This window comes from Rana temporaria, chromosome 8 (assembly GCF_905171775.1).
Source record: "Rana temporaria chromosome 8, aRanTem1.1, whole genome shotgun sequence".
NCBI classification, from domain to species: domain Eukaryota; kingdom Metazoa; phylum Chordata; class Amphibia; order Anura; family Ranidae; genus Rana; species Rana temporaria.
Window position 1 is genome coordinate 167,735,967 of NC_053496.1, and position 17,823 is coordinate 167,753,789.

A 17,823-nucleotide genomic window follows, 5' to 3' on the forward strand; every position below is an offset into this window, starting at 1 on the left:
ATGCACTAGCAGGAACGCTCCAAAAGTCCTGCTAGCCGCATCTTTACCGCGGTATAGGAGCGGTGTGTTCACCGCTCCTATACCGCGCCTTCCCCTTGAAATCAATGGGAAAGCGCGGTAATACCGTGTTAATACCGCCCGCAACACAACTTTTTCGGCCGCTAGCGGGGGTTAAAACCTCACCGCTAGCGCCCGAATATCGCGGTAAACACGATGGTATAGCCGCGCTACAAATAGCGCGGCTATACCGTCACCGCGCTGCACGCTGCAATGTGAAAGCAGCCTTAGTCTTTTGCATTAGACGAACATCATTTGAGACCTATAGTAGCTATAGAGCTGGATTTTTCTTTTTTCTGATAAATGCACTTTATTCTTCCACCTCAGACAGATTACATAATCGTACATCTAATGTGTAATTTTAAATGGGACTGTATGGTGGGCTGCTGACATCACACGATATTTAAAAAAAAAAAAAAAACGTCATTATAAAATAAAATGACTGACAGTATTGCCACTAGATAGACAGCCCATTTCCTCTACCATTAATTAACATTATCTCCCCACCGTGTCGTGTTAAATAACCCTTAAATTATGTCTACCTGATCATCCTGAGGGATGTTGTGATGTTCCTGAGAGTAATCCCGGGAATACAGAGGGCTGGGACATCTCTCTGGTGTATTTCTGTTACTGGATCCATCTGTAGAAAACACAGAGATTACAAACTCGCAAAAGGTCAATCATGCCAAAATAACCTGTGATCAAACCATACATTGTAAGCACGCTCCCCCACTCATGTTTCGTTTACCTTCTGAGAAAAAAAAAAAACTTCTCTTATCCAATCGCTATAATGAAATGGTTTTCTTTTGCATCTTACTAAATGACTGCTATATCTAATGGACAAAGATAAAATAAGGAAAAAAGTTGCGCTAACTGTAAATATTGTAAACCAGTAGCAGCTAGCACCAACAAAAGACAATATTGTGTACAAAGAATAAAAAAGAAAAAGTGCAGCGCTGAATATTCAGTGAAATGAATCAAAAAATATGGTAAATAATCAAAATTCAGTGAAAAATCAAAGAAAAAATAAAAAAACACAAAAAAGGGGGACACACCCCCAAGTAATGTGACAGGTAAATAACCTGAAAGGCAGCTAGAAAGTGAGATCTAGCTGGATAATGTGTAATGTGAACACACCGTGATAAGTGAGGGAACACAAAAATAAATGATAATAAGAACCTCAGATGAAGTCCATATAATTTAAACGTGTAACTCCAAAATGTAAATGTGATAGTCCAAGGTCAAAATGGCCTATACAGTCCAAAGAAATATATATATGCAATGTATTTCCTTTTTTTGGAGTTGGTCAGAAGTTCTTTGTGGAAAAGACCAAATGACTGTAGAGGAATGGAAGATGTTGTGATCTTCTCAGGTATGGAACTCAGATGTTCTTAATAAGCAGTTGGAACCTCATCGGCAATCCATAATAGTATCCAAATAAACAAGTATAAAGATGGGTACTCTTACCGGAAAGTGTGGACATACACGTCAGCGACGGTATGTCAAACACGCATGTACGAGCTCCTAGGCAGCCGTGATGTCAGTGGGGAAGCTGTTTGATGTGCCGGCCTTTAATCCGCCAGGACGGGTCCAATCCAATGAGAGGAGACAGCTCGTGCAGGTGTGGTTCTCAGATGAAAAAGTATGATATGCAGGCCAAACGTAGAAACCTTTTGGCACTTCTCTTTGACACCGACAACACCTTTCCTTGAGGAGTAACAGATGGACAGCCTCAACGTGAGGCTGTCCATCTGTTACTCCTCAAGGAAAGGTGTTGTCAGTGTCAAAGAGAAGTGCCAAAAGGTTTCTACGTTTGGCCTGCATATCATACTTTTTCATCTGAGAACCACACCTGCACGAGCTGTCTCCTCTCATTGGATTGGACCCGTCCTGGCGGATTAAAGGCCGGCACATCAAACAGCTTCCCCACTGACATCACGGCTGCCTAGGAGCTCGTACATGCGTGTTTGACATACCGTCGCTGACGTGTATGTCCACACTTTCCGGTAAGAGTACCCATCTTTATACTTGTTTATTTGGATACTATTATGGATTGCCGATGAGGTTCCAACTGCTTATTAAGAACATCTGAGTTCCATACCTGAGAAGATCACAACATCTTCCATTCCTCTACAGTCATTTGGTCTTTTCCACAAAGAACTTCTGACCAACTCCAAAAAAAGGAAATACATTGCATATATATATTTCTTTGGACTGTATAGGCCATTTTGACCTTGGACTATCACATTTACATTTTGGAGTTACACGTTTAAATTATATGGACTTCATCTGAGGTTCTTATTATCATTTATTTTTGTGTTCCCTCACTTATCACGGTGTGTTCACATTACACATTATCCAGCTAGATCTCACTTTCTAGCTGCCTTTCAGGTTATTTACCTGTCACATTACTTGGGGGTGTGTCCCCCTTTTTTGTGTTTTTTTATTTTTTCTTTGATTTTTCACTGAATTTTGATTATTTACCATATTTTTTGATTCATTTCACTGAATATTCAGCGCTGCACTTTTTCTTTTTTATATCTAATGGACAGCCTTACTAGCCAATGCAAAAGTGCTATGGTGGGTCAATTATTGACCAGGAAGCTGTATGAATAACTGACCAATAGAGTTCTGGTGTTCTAGAGCCTGAATAAACAGGTCTCGGAGGTGCCTGATTTATGGACCAAAAACCCGACAGAACGCCAAACTGCAGAACGCCAAACTGTAGCAATCAATCCATACCCCCACCTGTCATTATTTTCTACCTTAAACCAGGTAGAAAATGTGTGCTGTAACCACGGAGAACTAAACACTGCAGTCACACAGAAAGCAACATGCATTTACTGTCAGCTGCAGGGGCTATTCTGAATCCTTAGGTCCAATGTCTACGGGGGGGGGGGGGGGGGGGGTTCGCACTTTAACCAAGCCCACGTGGCTCCCAAACAAAATTGGCGTCCGTTTTTCCCCACAAATAGAGCTTTCTTTTGGTGGTATTTGATCACCTCTGCGGTTTTTATTTTTTGCGTTATAATCAAAAATATAGCGACAATTTTGAAAAAAAATGCAATATTTTTAACTTTTTGCTATAATAAATATCCCCCAAAAACATATATAAAATTATTTTTTTTCCCCTCAGTTTAGGCCGATACGTATTCTTCTACCTATTTTTGGTAAAAAAAAAAAAAAATTGCAATAAGTGTTTATCGATTGGTTTGTGCAAAATTTATAGCGTTTACAAAATAGGGGATAGTTTTATTGCATTTTTTTTTTTTTTTTACTACTAATGGCGGCGATCAGCGACTTTTTTCGTGACTGCGACATTATGGCGGACACTTCAGCCAATTTTGACACATTTTTGAGACCATTGTAATTTCCACAGCAAAAAATGCATTTAAAATGCATTGTTTATTGTGAAAATGACAGTTGCAGTTTTGGAGTTAACCACTAGGGGGCGCTGTAGGAGTTATGTGTTCCCTGAAGTGTGTTTACAACTGTAGGGGGGTGTGGCTGTAGGATTGACGTCATCGACTGTGTCTCCCTATATAAGGGATCACACGATCGATGACGCCGCCAGAGTGAAAAACGGGGAAGCTGTGTTTACATACGGCTCTCCCCGTTCTTCAGCTCCGAGGACCGATCGCGGGACCCCCGCGGTGATCGGATCCCAGAGCTTCGGACCGCGCCCGCGACCCATGGCTGGGTACATGTACAGGACGTACCTGTACGTACACCTGCCCAGCCGTGCCTTTTTGCTGACGTACATATGCAGGAGGCAGTCCTTAAGTGGTTAAAGCTAATAATACCTTTTCAGAAAGATGAAACCAGCTCTGTAATAGTTGTGTGTAGCACATCAGCAGGACACAGCAGCAGTAATTGGGATCTCTTCAAACTCAGGGGGGGGTGCCTAAAAGTCTGCAGGTCTTGTGGGAGGCTATGAGTTTTAGGATAAGAAGCACGGCATCTTAAACATTAAGGGCTCTTTCACACAGACGGACCGTTCAGGTCTGCCTGTCAGTTTTTTAGGCAGACCTGAACGAACGCTCCGTGCACCCCTATGGAGCCACGGATGTCAGCGGCTGACATCCGACCCGCAAAAGTGTGATGGAGGTAAACCCTATTTTTCCATCCGTCTGTGGATCGGATGACCACGGACTCTACCGGTCCGTCATCATCCGATCCCCTATAGGGGAGAGCGGTGCTCTGACAGGTCAGTCCCTGGACAGTGTGCAGAGACAGATCTGTCATCTTCCGGCTCCGCGGGGATCGACGGAGCGATTCCGCTGAGCCCGAAAACGCTCCGCCTCGTGTGAAAGACCCCTAAGGGACCAAAAGTCTTCAGGCTGGAAAAGGCTCGTACTTAGGCAGGCCACAGACATTGCAATTGGGTTGCAGGAAAGAACATCGAGTCCCCCATCAACACCAGTCAAAGTTGATGGGGGATTTCTCTTCTGTGGAGCTTTGGGGTTTGTAGCAGCCATAGCCGCTGGCAATAATCAAATGCCAAATAATCTGACATGCTGGCTGTACTCAAGTCGATCCATGGATGGCCTTGGGTACATTCAGCTTGCTCATAGATGGTTTGAATCTCGGCTGGTCCCTGCCTTATCGGCTGAGATTAAAAACAACCTATGGCCGGCTTTAATTAGAAAGCTATTCAACACCAGAGACGTTATTAATGCAGAACTGGGACCTAAGCAAGGTAGCAGCTTTGCTCCCAGGCCAATTAATAAGGAATACAAAATGTACATAGAGTCTGTCCCATTTGCACTGTCTGTACCGGCCATACCCAATCAGACACCATCTACCTACAAGTACATTTTCCCTTATGAAGTAAAAGCCTCACTGCCTTACTACATTTCAGAAGCTTGTAGCTGGGCCCCCTGGATGTTCAGCAGACCCCTAGACTGCATCATTGTGTTAAAGAGGGGGTTCACCCTATACATTTTTTTTTCTAGCATTAAATCAAGCATAGTAGCGTGAGCTACAGTATGTCTTTATTTATTTTTTTTGCCCCGTACTCACTGTGCAATCCTATAGTGAAGATTCCGACTCCCCGCGGGGAATGGGCGTTCCTATCCAGAGGGAGCATGATTGACGGCCGGCTCTGGCGCGTCACGCTTCTCCGGAAATAGCCGAAATAGGACTTGGCTCTTCACGGCGCCTGCGCATAGTCTGTGCGCAGGCGCCGTATAGCACCGTGAAGAGCCGAGACCTACTCCGGCTATGTTCGGGGAGCGTGACGCGCCATAGCCGGCCGTCAATCATCTTCCCTCTGGATAGGAACGCCCATTCCCCGCGGGGAGTCGGAATCTTCACTATAGGATTACACAGTGAGTACGGGGCAACAAAAATAAATACAGGCATACTGTAGCTCGCGCTACTATGCTTAATTTAATGCTAGAATGTTGTTATTGTGGGTGAACCACCGCTTTAAGCAGAGCTAGATCAGCTACAAGACAAATGCACATAAAATGAGGAAAGACCTGCAAAATGTTTGCGTATGCATTTTCTCTTACCTGTACTGATCTCCCCTTTCCCCTCCTTCCAGTGTTCATCACTTGTCACAAACATCTCTTCTGCTTCCTCTTTAACATGAATCAGATTTTTACCCTAAATAACACAAAAAAAATGCAAATTCTACATTACATTATCTTACGTCATCATTCTTCCATTATTTGAGATTATTAACCACTTAACCCCCGGACCATATTGCTGCCCAAAGACCAGAGCACTTTTCGCGATTCGGGACTGCGGCGCTTTAACTGACAATTGCGCGGTCGTGCGACGTGGCTCCCAAACAAAATTGGCGTCCTTTTTTTCCCACAAGTAGAGCTTTCTTTTGGTGGTATTTGATCACCTCTGCGGTTTTTATTTTTTACGCTATAAACAAAAATAAAGCGACAATTTTGAAAAAAAAATAATATTTTTTACTTTTTGCTGTAATAAACATTCCCCAAAAATATATAAAAAAAATATTTTTTTCCTCAGTTTAGGCCGATACGCATTCTTCTACATATTTTTCATAAAAAAAAAAAAAAAAATCGCAATAAGCGTTTATTGATTGGTTTGCGCAAAAGTTATAGCGTTTACAAAATAGGGGGTATTTTTATGGCATTTTTATTAATATTTTTTATTTACTAGTAATGGCGGCGATCAGCGATTTTTTTTCGGTACTGCGCCATTATGGCGGACACTTCGGACACATTTTTGGGACCATTGGCATTTTTATAGCGATCAGTGCTATAAAAATGCATTGGATTACTATAAAAATGCCACTGGCAGTGAAGGGGTTAACACTAGGGGGCGGGGAAGGGGTTAAGTATGTTCCCTGGGTGTGTTCTAACTGTGGGGGGGGGGGGGGGGGTGGCCTCACTAGGGGAAATCACTGATCTTCTGTTCATACATTGTATGAACAGAAGATCAGCATTTCCCCCCTGACAGGACCGGGAGCTGTGTGTTTACACACACAGCTCCCGGTCCCCGCTCTGTAACGAGCAATCGCGGGTGCCCGGCGGCGATCGCGCCCGCCGAGCACGTGCACGGGACTGTAGTTTTAGGCCTCATTCACAGCATGGTGCAGAGACCTCCGCTTTTTCTGCACACGTTCTGCAAGGACACAAAAAAATAAAATAAAAAAAAAAATATTGTTCTCTATTCAAACCAAACTGGTGTGAACTGATATCTCTGCAAATGAAATCTGCGCGGTTTTCCCTTCAGTTTTCATGCATGTATGGTGTGATTGAGCTCTCAAGCCTCGTACACGCGACCGGTTTTCCCAGCAGGAAAACTGTCAGGAGAGCTTTTGGCCGAGAAAACCGGACGTGTGTATGCTTCCTCGCAGATTTCCCATCAGGAAAAAAGCCGGGAATCCCGGCGGGTAAATAGAGAACCTGCTCTTTATTTTCCCCGTCGGGATTCCCAGCGTTTTTTTCCCGCCAGATCTACTACTTACCTATGGGAAACACTGCGAGGCAGTGCCGATGGAGCATACACACGGCTGGGATTCCCGGCCAAAGCTCCATGGCAGTTTTCCTGCCGGGATCTCGGCTCTATTTGTGGGGAAAAAAGGACGAAGTGTCCGCCATAATGCCGCAGTCACGAAAAAAAATCGCTGATCGCCGCCATCGCCTTTGGGCATCGATCGAGTGATCCCTTTTATAGGGAGACTTGATCGATGACGTCAGTCCTACAGCCACACCCCCCTACAGTTGTAAACACACACTAGGTCAGTGTTTCTCAATTCCAGTCCTCAGGCCCCCCCAACAGGTCAGGTTTTCAGGATTTCCCTCAGATGAAACGGCTGTGGTGATTACTAAGGCAGTGAAACTGATCAAATCACCTGTGCAAAATAATGGAAATCCTGAAAACCTGACCTGTTGGGGGGGCCTAAGGACTGGAATTGAGAAACACTGCACTAGGTGAACACTAACTCCTACAGCGCCCCCTGTGGTTAACTCCCAAACTGCAACTGTCATTTTCACAATAAACAATGCAATTTAAATGCATTTTTTGCTGTGAAAATGACAATGGTCCCAAAAATGTGTTAAAATTGTCCGAAGTGTCCGCCATAATGTCGCAGTCACGAAAAAAAAACGCTGATCGCCGCCATAAGTAGTAAAAAAAAAAATAATAATAAAACTATCCCCTATTTTGTAAACGCTATAAAGTTTGCGCAAACCAAATCGATAAACGCTTATTGCGATTTTTTTTACCAATAGGTAGAAGAATACGTATCGGCCTAAACTGAGGGAAAAAAAATGTTATATATGTTTTTGGGGGATATTTATTATAGCAAAAAGTAAAAAATATTGCATTTTTTTCAATATTGTCACTATATTTTTGTTTATAGCGCAAAAAATAAAAACCGCAGAGGTGATCAAATACCACCAAAAGAAAGCTCTATTTGTGGGGAAAAAAGGACGCCAATTTTGTTTGGGAGCCACGTCGCACGACCGTGCAAATGTCTGTTAAAGCGGCGCAGTGCCGAATTGTAAAAACGCCTTTGGGCATTTAGCAGCATATTGGTCTGGGGCTTAAGTGGTTAATACCATGATAAAAAGCTTAGACCTGTCTACCTGAAAATGGCGTGGCAATTGGTGAGGTTGCTGGGTAGAATCCCGAGAATACAGAGGACGGGGACATCTTTCCAAGGTATTTCTGTTGCTGGATCCATCTGTAGGAAACACACACTGACTGAAAACATTGGGAGGGAATTCATTAAAGCAATTAAAAAGTTTGTTGGGGCCTGGGTCCCTTTAAAATGTCCCACCCCCAACTCAGGAAAGCCTAGGGACAGCTTTGGTATTGGTTCGGATGCATGCGATACATTCAGGTAGTTTCCATGTCCACCACTTGCCATCTGGGCCAATTCTGGCACTCCGCTCCTTTATGTCACATGGTTTCATTAAATAAAAAAAAAAAAAAAAAAACAGCCCAATTTTTTTGTATAATGTGAAAGATTGTGTTATGCTGAGTAAATAGATACCAAACATGTCACACTTTTTAATTGCGCACACTCGTGGAGCGGCGCCAAACCTCTGTACTTAAAAATCTCTTTAAAAATGTTTACAGGTTACCTGTTTAGAGGTACAGGGAAGGTCTAGAGATAGAATTATTTCTCTTGCTCTAACGTTTGCGACGATACCTCACATGTGTGGTTTGAATGCCTTTTACATATGTGGGCGTGACGCGTGTATGCGTTCATTTGTGTGCGAGCACGTGGGGACGGGGGGGGCACTTTTTTTATTGTCCGTTTTATTTTTTTACATTTCCCTGTAAATAAAAAAAAATTATTTGGATCACTTTTATTTCTATTACAAAAAATGTAAACATTCCTTGTAATATGAATAGTGCATGACATTTCCTCTTAATGGAGAGATGTGGGGTCAATTAGACCCCACATCTCTCCTCCAGGCTGGAAAGCACGAGATAAAGAAGAAGAAAAAAAAAACAGAACAATCGCAGCTTTCCAGCTGAGTAGATGGCAGTATTTACAACTGCCAGGCAGGACGTGACATCATAACGTCGCCCCAGGACCTTCGAGAGTCATAGAGACTGCCGGGGACCATCTGGTCAACGGTATTCTCTATGGTGAACTTCCGCCGCCAGCAATACCGGGCTGATGCCTGTAGGTGCAGCCATCATCCCGATATAACCACTGAAACGGGAGGACGTCCATGTACACTCTCCCGGTGGGAAAAGGTTAAAGCGGAGGTCCGGCGTTTAAAAAAAAAAAAATATTTGAATAAAAATCAGCAGCTACAAACACTGTAGCTGCTGACTTTTAATAAGGACACTTACCTGTCCAGGGTGCCCGCGATGTCGGCAGCTAAAGCCGAGCAGTCGCTCAGGTCTCGGTTGCCCCACCACCATCCTTGTGAGGGAATCAGGAAGTGAGGCGTTGCAGCTTCACCTACGCGGTTCCCTACTGCGCATGCGTGAGTCGGGCGGCGCTATGTGAATGGGCGGACGTCTCCTGGGACACACACAAGGTGGTCCCAGAAGACACCGCTCCCCATTTCCCAGGAGGCAGCATGAGGAGGAGGAGAATAAAGAAAAGCACCGCAGATGAGGAATTGGCAGATTAGGACGATCTGCCTAGTAACAGCAACTTCTGGTAAGTATAAAAAAAAAAAAAATTCAGATTTTTTGGCCTTTTTGGCTATTTTTTTTTTTTTTTTTTTAGGGTGGACCTCTGCTTTTAAGCGGTTGTATAGTTATTTTTTTAACTTTTACCTACAGGTAAGCCTATAATAAGGCTTACCTGTAAGTAAAAAAAAAAAAAAAAAAAATCTCCTAAACCATTACGGTTTAGGAGATATTCCCCTCGCAATGAGCCGCTGAATGCAGCGGCGCATGTGCACAGGGGATTTTCGGCTTAAAACGGGAGTTCACCCTAAAAATAATTTTTACCCTTAGTCTGATGCTCATTTTGTCTAGGGGAATCGGCTAGTTGTTTTAAAATCCGAGCAGTACTTACCGTTTTAGAGAGCGATCTTCTCCGTCGCTTCCGGGTATGGGTCTTCGGGAGCGGGCGTTCCTTCTTGATTGACAGTCTTCCGACAGGCTTCCGACGGTCGCATCAATCGCGTCACTCGTAGCTGAAAGAAGCCAAACGTCGGTGCGGCTCTATACTGCGCACCGACGTTCGGCTTCTTTCGGAAAATCGTGACGCGATGGATGCGACCGTCGGAAGCCTCTCGGAAGACTGTCAATCAAAATAGGAACGCCCGCTCCCGAAGACCATACCCGGAAGCGACGGAGAGGATGCATCTCAAAAACGGTAAGTACGGCTTCGATTAAAAAAAAAAATAGCCGATTCCCCTAGACAAAATGAGCCTCAATCTAAGGGGAAAAAGTTGTATGTCCGGGTGAACCCCCGCTTTAAGGCCCGGCAGCTGCCGGACCTTGCAGGAAAGAAGTCTCCCGCAGGCGCGGGAGTGACGACATCGCGGCTCCAGCCACTCAGAGCGCTGGAGCCGCGATACCCAGAAGACACGGCGAGGCAAAATGTCATCTCCCTCGGCATGGACCAGGTAAGTTACTGATGCCTCGTTCTAAGGTAAGTATTTCATAATAAGCTAGTATGCGGTTAAAAAAAAAAAAAAAGAAGTTCAGTGGGTTTACTACCGCTTTAAGAACCTGTCACTATGATTGTGACAAATGAAAAAGCAATTATCACCAGTTTTTAAGAAACTGGCTATAATTGGGACCTATTCCAAGTTTGCGTACAGAGAGAGGCCAGTGCTTCCAGTAGGGCATGTACCGTATTTATCGGCGTATACCGCGCACTTTTTTGCCCTGAAATTCAGGGCAAAATCGTGGGTGCGCGATATACGCCGATACCTGCGCCGAGTTTGAACTACTGCGCCGGCATATACCGAGCGCAGTACACTCGTGTATAGTCGGGCAGGCTCAACTCCTCTCGCAGTCACGTCTTGGACGTACAGGACGCACATGACGTGACTGCGAGAGGAGCCGAGCCTGCCCGACTATACACGAGTGTACTGCGCTCGGTATATGCCGGCGCAGTAGTTCAAACTGAGCGCGGGAAGCGGGGACGACACCGCAGAAGGACGCCGGACCCCACGAGGAGGACACCACCGAAGCCGCAGACGGACCCGACAAGGCCGCCGATGGACGCCTCGCGAGACACCAAAACTGTAAGTACTAAAAAAAAATTTTTTACAGGAATGCGGGTCCACTTTAGGAGTGTGCGCTATACGCCGAAGTGTGCAATACCCCGATAAATACGGTATGTGCTGGGAATTGCTCACCGACGTGACAGCTTCATGCACTTGGCTCCTTGGTTGTTATGAAGCCAGCGGTCAGCAGTGTCCTAGCAACCAATGATCTATCTGTTGGCAAGGAGATTCCTTGGCCAACATTTGAATGTAAACAAAAAGGATGGGGATGCTGGCTGATGTCATTATGCAAATGGCCATATTTGGACAATGACCGGAATCTCCTGACCAGCAGCTTAATGGGGCAGGGTATGTGTCCTTGCTGTTATGCAGTGGGGTGAAAAGAACCTGTACACTCTCGCCTCAGTGTTTCTATGGGCCAGATTCTCAGAGACTTACGTCGGCGTATCAGTAGATACGCCGTCGTAAGTCCGAATTGTAAATTTAAGCGTATTCTGGAAACCAGATACGCTTAAATTAGGCTAAGATACGAGCGGCGTAAGTCTCCTACGCCGTCGTATCCTAGGTTGCATATTTACGCTGGCCGCTAGGTGGCGCTTCCTTTGAGTTCGGCGTAGAATATGCAAATCACTAGATACGCCGATTCACGAACGCACGTGCGCCCGTCGCAATTAGTTACGCCGTTTACGTTAGAGATACGCCGGCGTAAAGATAAAGCTGGTCTCTAGGTGGCGCATCCCATGCAAGGTATGGACGTCGGAACATGCCTATCTTTTTACGTCGTTTGCGTAAGTCGTAGGGCTGTGCGTAAATTATGTTCACGTCACAGGCATTGAGCCGACGTATTTTTGGGCGTAAATACGACGTGATACTGAGCATGCGCGCGCATGCGCCGTTCGTTCGGCCATGCATCTACATGGGGTCAAGCTCATTTAAATACAACACGCCCCCTACCAGCCTACTTTGAATTACGCGTGCTTACGCCGGCCCATTTACGCTACGCGGCCGTAACTTAGGAGGCAAGTGCTTTGTGAATACAGCACTTGCCTCTCTAAGTTGCGGCGGCGTAGCGTAAATACGGTACGCTACGCCCGCGCAACGTAGATCGGCCGTACCTGAATCTAGGCCTATGTCTTTATATCAGAGGATGTGTGTATCCTCAATACTCTTCTCTCCTTTACAATGAAAGTCTCCTCTTACCTGTGAGAAGTTGCCCGTTTTCCATCATGACGTCCTTTTACAAACTCTCCTAATAAATACACCAACTTCTCCGTGTGTTTGAGCACATAGGCAGAGAATCGAAGGGCATGTGTGCAGCAACCTGCAAAAACATGATACATAGGATCAAATGAAATATTTAAATCAAACATCCATCCAAGAACACACGTGGAATTCCACAAAAACGTGCTTTCTTTGGGGAGCAGTACACACTGAGGAACTTACACAAAGTACACAGGGTGTGCATTTGTACGTCATCTCCATCTTCCCTTCCTGCTGCCGTGTAGACGGAACCTTCTGTACAGCTTGATTCAGAAATACCATGTAAGAGTAAGGCAGGGGTCGACAATATCCGGGCGCCAGGTCGCAATTGCGACAAGAAATTGTGACCTGGCGCCCGCCGGTAATTGAGGCCGCGGCTTTGCGGCCTCAATTACCGGCCGCCGCGATCGCGGGGAGGTGGGGGCGCATTTGCACGCATTAACACACAGCTCTCCTCGTTCTTCAGCTCCGGGGACCGATCGCGGGACTCCAGCGGCGATCGGGTCTGCAGGTCCCGCAGCTTCGGACCGAGTCGCGGGCCCGCGACCCACGGCTGGGCACTTGAAGAGGACGTACAGGTACATGCTTGTGCCCTGCCGTGCCATTCCGCCGACGTATATCTGCAGGAGGCGGTCCTTAAGTGGTTAAAAAGGGATTGTAAAGTCTCGTTCCAGGACGTGAGCGCGGAAGGAGCCGAGACTGCCCGACTATACCCGAGTGTATTGCGCTCGGTATATGTCGGCGCAGTATTCAAACTCGGCGCGGGAAAGCGGGTATCGGCGTATACCGCGCACCCACGAATTTGCCCTGATTTTCAGGGCAAAAAAGTGCGCGGTATACGCCAATAAATACGGTACCTCCTGTGCAGTTGGTTTTGCACTGAGTTGCCCTGATCCTCCTCTTCTTGAATCCCTCTTTGTTGCTCCTGGCCCCTCCTTCCTGTTGAAAGCCCCCACAGCAAGCAGCTTGCTATGGGGGCACCCGAGCCGAGTCACAGCTCCCTGTATCCAATCAGACACGGAGCTGTGGCCTGGCCCAGACAGAGAGGGGGCTCAGGGGGTGCTGCTTAATCTTAGAATGTGTAGAATGCATTAAAATAAAAAACCTTCTGCCTTTACAACTCCTTTAAAATTGATTGTACAGGCTTGTTTCTTATTTTTTTAAGCAAACATATCATACTTACCTTCACTGTGTCGTTTTGCACAGAGTGGCCCTGAACATCCTTTTCTGGGGTCCCTTGGCTCCTCCCTCCTAGGAGAATCGCTCTCCCGTGGGGGGTTACCTTGCGGGCGCAATCCGAGTCCAGCATTTGCGTCCATAGACACAAATGTCAGACTCGGCCCCATCCCCCCGCCTGCGTCACTGGATTTGATTGACAGCAGCGGGAGCCAATTGCTGCGCTGCTATCAATCTATCCAATCAAGAGCCGGGACTCCGTAGAGAGAAGGACAGCGCGCCCTCGCCAAGGAAAATACGGGGCTCAGGTAAGTAAAAAAAAAACTTTGACAACACCTGGAAGCTGTTTGGTTTGTATGCAAAGCTGCACCAGATTTTGCACTCTCTCATTTTAGTAACTGAACTTCAAACGGTATAAAAGTACAGCACAGGGTTTGGGTATTTTCCAATATGCATTTACTCTCATCTCTTCTCATAACCTACTTGTCCAGGGCGGTGCTAGAAGATCCAGCTCATGACTTCACCGAGAACATTCTCCATGACAGCTTACCGTCTATAAAAGATAAAAAGGAGAATAATATGGCACAGGGTACAGTGGATAGATGGTATATTCACAACGACTAGAAGAGGAAAACCGAGGAGGCTTTGCCGACAAGCCTGGAATACCAAAAGCCATAGGGCCATGAAGGCGCCGAGTTGAATAAACTACATATCTACAACACAGAATAGAGGTCAACCGATATGGGTTTTTCTCTGGCCGATGCCGATATTTAGAAATCTGGGCGGCCGATGGCCGATATATGATATTTTATGCCGTTTTTTTTTTTTTTTTTGTGCCACTGGCTCGTGGCACTGGCAGGTGGCACTGGATGGCAATAGTTAGCACTGGCAGATGGCACTGGTTTTCATTGGCAGGTGGCACTGATGGCTTTAGTTGGCATTGGTAGGTGGCACTGGATGGAAGGTGGCACTAATTGGCACTGGATGGTGGCACTGGCAGGTGGCATTGGCAGATGGCACTGGATGGAAGGTGGCACTAATTGGCACTGGATGGTGGCACTGGTATTGGCACTGGCAGATGGCACTGGATGGTAAGTGGCACTAATTGGCACTGGCAGGTGGCACTGGTGCAAAAAAAAAAAAATGGTGTCAGGCCCCCTCTCCCTCCAGTAAGGATGAGCTCCGGCGTGTTCGCATTGAACACGTGTGGAGCCCGCCAATGAAGTCGGCACCCGCGTTGCGCTAATCACAGCCAGGCAGACATTTCCCGATCTCTGCAGCCGAGCATCGGGAAATGTCTGCCTGGCTGTGATTAGCGCAGCGCGGGTGCCGACTTCCTGGCGGGCTTCACACGTGTTCAATGCGAACACGCCGGAGCTCATCCTTACCCTCCAGTATAGACACCCCCCCCTGCCCCCCGTAGTACAGACACCAGAGAGCGGTGTGTGTCCCACGAGCGCAGGCCCCTCCTCCTCCGTGGGTGTAAACAAAGAGGAGGGCCGCCGCGCTGGGTGTACCAAGATGGCCGTGGCTCCGGAGCTAGGCCGAAGCGCCAGCCTTTCCTGATGCTGTGACCGCGGCGGCAATCCGCGGATTGCCGCCGCGGTCACAGCATCAGGAAAGGCCGCGGCTTCGGCCTAGCTCCGGATCCGTGGCACCGCTACCGGCCATGTAAAATATCGGCCTAATTTGGGTTAAAATCGGCCGATGCCGATTTCTCAAAAAAACGGCCAAATATCGGCCGATATATCGGTCGACCTCTAACACAGAACACAAAAAAATAAGTCAAAATAATTTGATTTCAATGCACGCAACCAACATTAGATCTCATGAACTCTTAGCTGGAGTTGAAATCTTAACCACCTCCATACCGGGCTTTTATACCCACCTCCATACCAGGCTTTTATACCCACCTCCATACCAGGCTTTTATACCCACCTCCATACCAGGCTTTTATACCCACCTCCATACCAGGCTTTTATACCCACCTCCATACCAGGCTTTTATACCCACCTCCATACCAGGCTTTTATACCCACCTCCATATCAGGCTTTTATACCCACCTCCATACCAGGCTTTTATACCCACCTCCATACCAGGCTTTTATACCCACCTCCATACGGGGCTTTTATACCCACCTCCATACCAGGCTTTTATACCCACCTCCATACGGGGCTTTTATACCCACCTCCATACCAGGCTTTTATACCCACCTCCATATCAGGCTTTTATACCCACCTCCATACCAGGCTTTTATACCCACCTCCATACCAGGCTTTTATACCCACCTCCATACGGGGCTTTTATACCCACCTCCATACCGCGCCTATTCTGGCACTTCTCTCCTACATGTACAAATCATCATTCTTTTGCTAGAAAATTACTCAGAACCCCCAAACATTATATATGTTTTTTTAACAGACACCCTAGGGAATAAAATGACGGTCATTGCAACTTTTTATCTCGCACGGTATTTGCGCAATCATTTTTCAAACGCCTTTTTTTTTTAAATTTCATGAATTAAAAAATAACAAAAAACAGTAAAGTTAGCCCAATTTTTCTGTTAAATATGAAAGATGATGTTATGCCGAGTAAATAGATACCCAACATGTCACGCTTTAAAATTGCGCACACTCATGGAATTGCGCCAAACTTCGTTACTTAAAAATCTCCATAGGCGACGCTTTGAAAATGTTTACAGGTTACCAGTTTAGAGTTAGAGGAGGTCTAGTGCGAGAATTTTTACACGCGCGCGGCGATACCTCACATGTGTGGTTTGAACTACGTTTACATACGTGGGCGGGACTTACGTATGCGTTCGCTTCTGGGCACGAGCTACCGGGGACAGGGGCGTTGTTTTTTTTACACTTCTCTTACATTTTTTTTTTTTTTATCGCTTTTATTCCTATTACATGGAATGTAAACATCCCTTGTAATAGGAATAGTGTGTGACAGGTCCTCTTTATGGAGAGATGCGGGGTGGTCAATAAGACCCCACATCTCTCCTCCAGGCTGGAAAGCATGAGACCGTGAAAAAAAAAATTCACAGATCTAATGCTTACAAGCCGCAATTGCGGCTTTGTTTACTTACGGGTAACCGGGCGTGACGTCATCACATCGCGCCCGGGCCTCCGACGGTCATAGAGATGACTGGTGACCATCTGATGGGGACCCAGCAGCTATATTACACCAGCCAATGGGATTCTATCTGGGCGGGCCGCTACGTTTATGTTGCCCCGCCCCCTTTCTACAGCAGCCCAATCATTGGCTGGTGTAATTTAGCTGCTGGGTCACACCCACCCCCCGACATCGAGCTGACAGCTCCTCTCTCTCCACTCTGTTAGTTTCACACAGTTACACTTGGCTTAGTGTGAAACCTGCCAGTGCCACCGCCAATCAGTGCCACCAGCCAGTGCCAATCAGTGCCATCTGTCAGTGCCACCCGCCACTGCCAACCAGTTCCAATTGCCAGTTCCTCCTGCCAGTGCCATCTGTCCCAAACTAGTGCCATCTGTCAGTTGCCAATCAGTGCCATCTGTCAGTGCCACCCGCCACTGCCAACCAGTTCCAATTGCCAGTGCCTCCTGCCAGTTCCAAACCAGTGCCAATCAGTGCCACCTGCCAGTGCCAATCAGTGCCACATGCCAGTGCCATCTGTCCCAAACTAGTGCCATCTGTCAGTTCCAAACCAGTGCCACCTGCCAGTGCCAATCAGTGCCATCTGTCAGTGCCACCCGCCACTGCCAACCAGTTCCAATTGCCAGTGCCTCCTGCCAGTACCATCTGTCCCAAACTAGTGCCATCTGTCAGTTCCAAACCAGTGCCATCTGTCAGTGCCACCCGCCACTGCCAACCAGTTCCAATTGCCAGTGCCTCCTGCCAGTTCCAAACCAGTGCCACCTGCCAGTGCCACCTGCCAGTGCCAATCAGTGCCACCTGCCAGTGCCACCCGCCACTGCCAACCAGTTCCAATTGCCAGTGCCTCCTGTCCCAAACTAGTGCCATCTGTCAGTTCCAAACCAGTGCCACCTGCCAGTGCCAATCAGTGCCACCTGTCAGTGCCACCTGACAGTGCCAACCAGTTCCAATTGCCAGTGCCTCCTGCCAGTGCCATCTGTCCCAAACTAGTGCCATCTGTCAGTTCCAAACCAGTGCCACCTGCCAGTGCCAATAGTGCCATCTGTCA

At 46.8% G+C, this 17,823-nt stretch overlaps 1 protein-coding gene across 1 annotated transcript in view; it reads right to left on the bottom strand.

The window, feature by feature from the left end:
• The window catches only part of LOC120909928, a 30,537-nt gene that overhangs the window by 11,360 nt on the left and 1,354 nt on the right, over positions 1-17,823 (bottom strand). Inside the window, exons 2-6 of the mRNA XM_040321746.1 lie at positions 14,121-14,190; positions 12,402-12,522; positions 8,133-8,230; positions 5,574-5,667; positions 600-697 (exon numbers count right to left, since the gene is read on the bottom strand). Coding sequence (XP_040177680.1) covers positions 600-697; positions 5,574-5,667; positions 8,133-8,230; positions 12,402-12,429 — 318 coding nt within the window. The 5' untranslated portion in view covers positions 12,430-12,522; positions 14,121-14,190. The remainder of the gene's footprint in view (positions 1-599; positions 698-5,573; positions 5,668-8,132; positions 8,231-12,401; positions 12,523-14,120; positions 14,191-17,823) is intronic.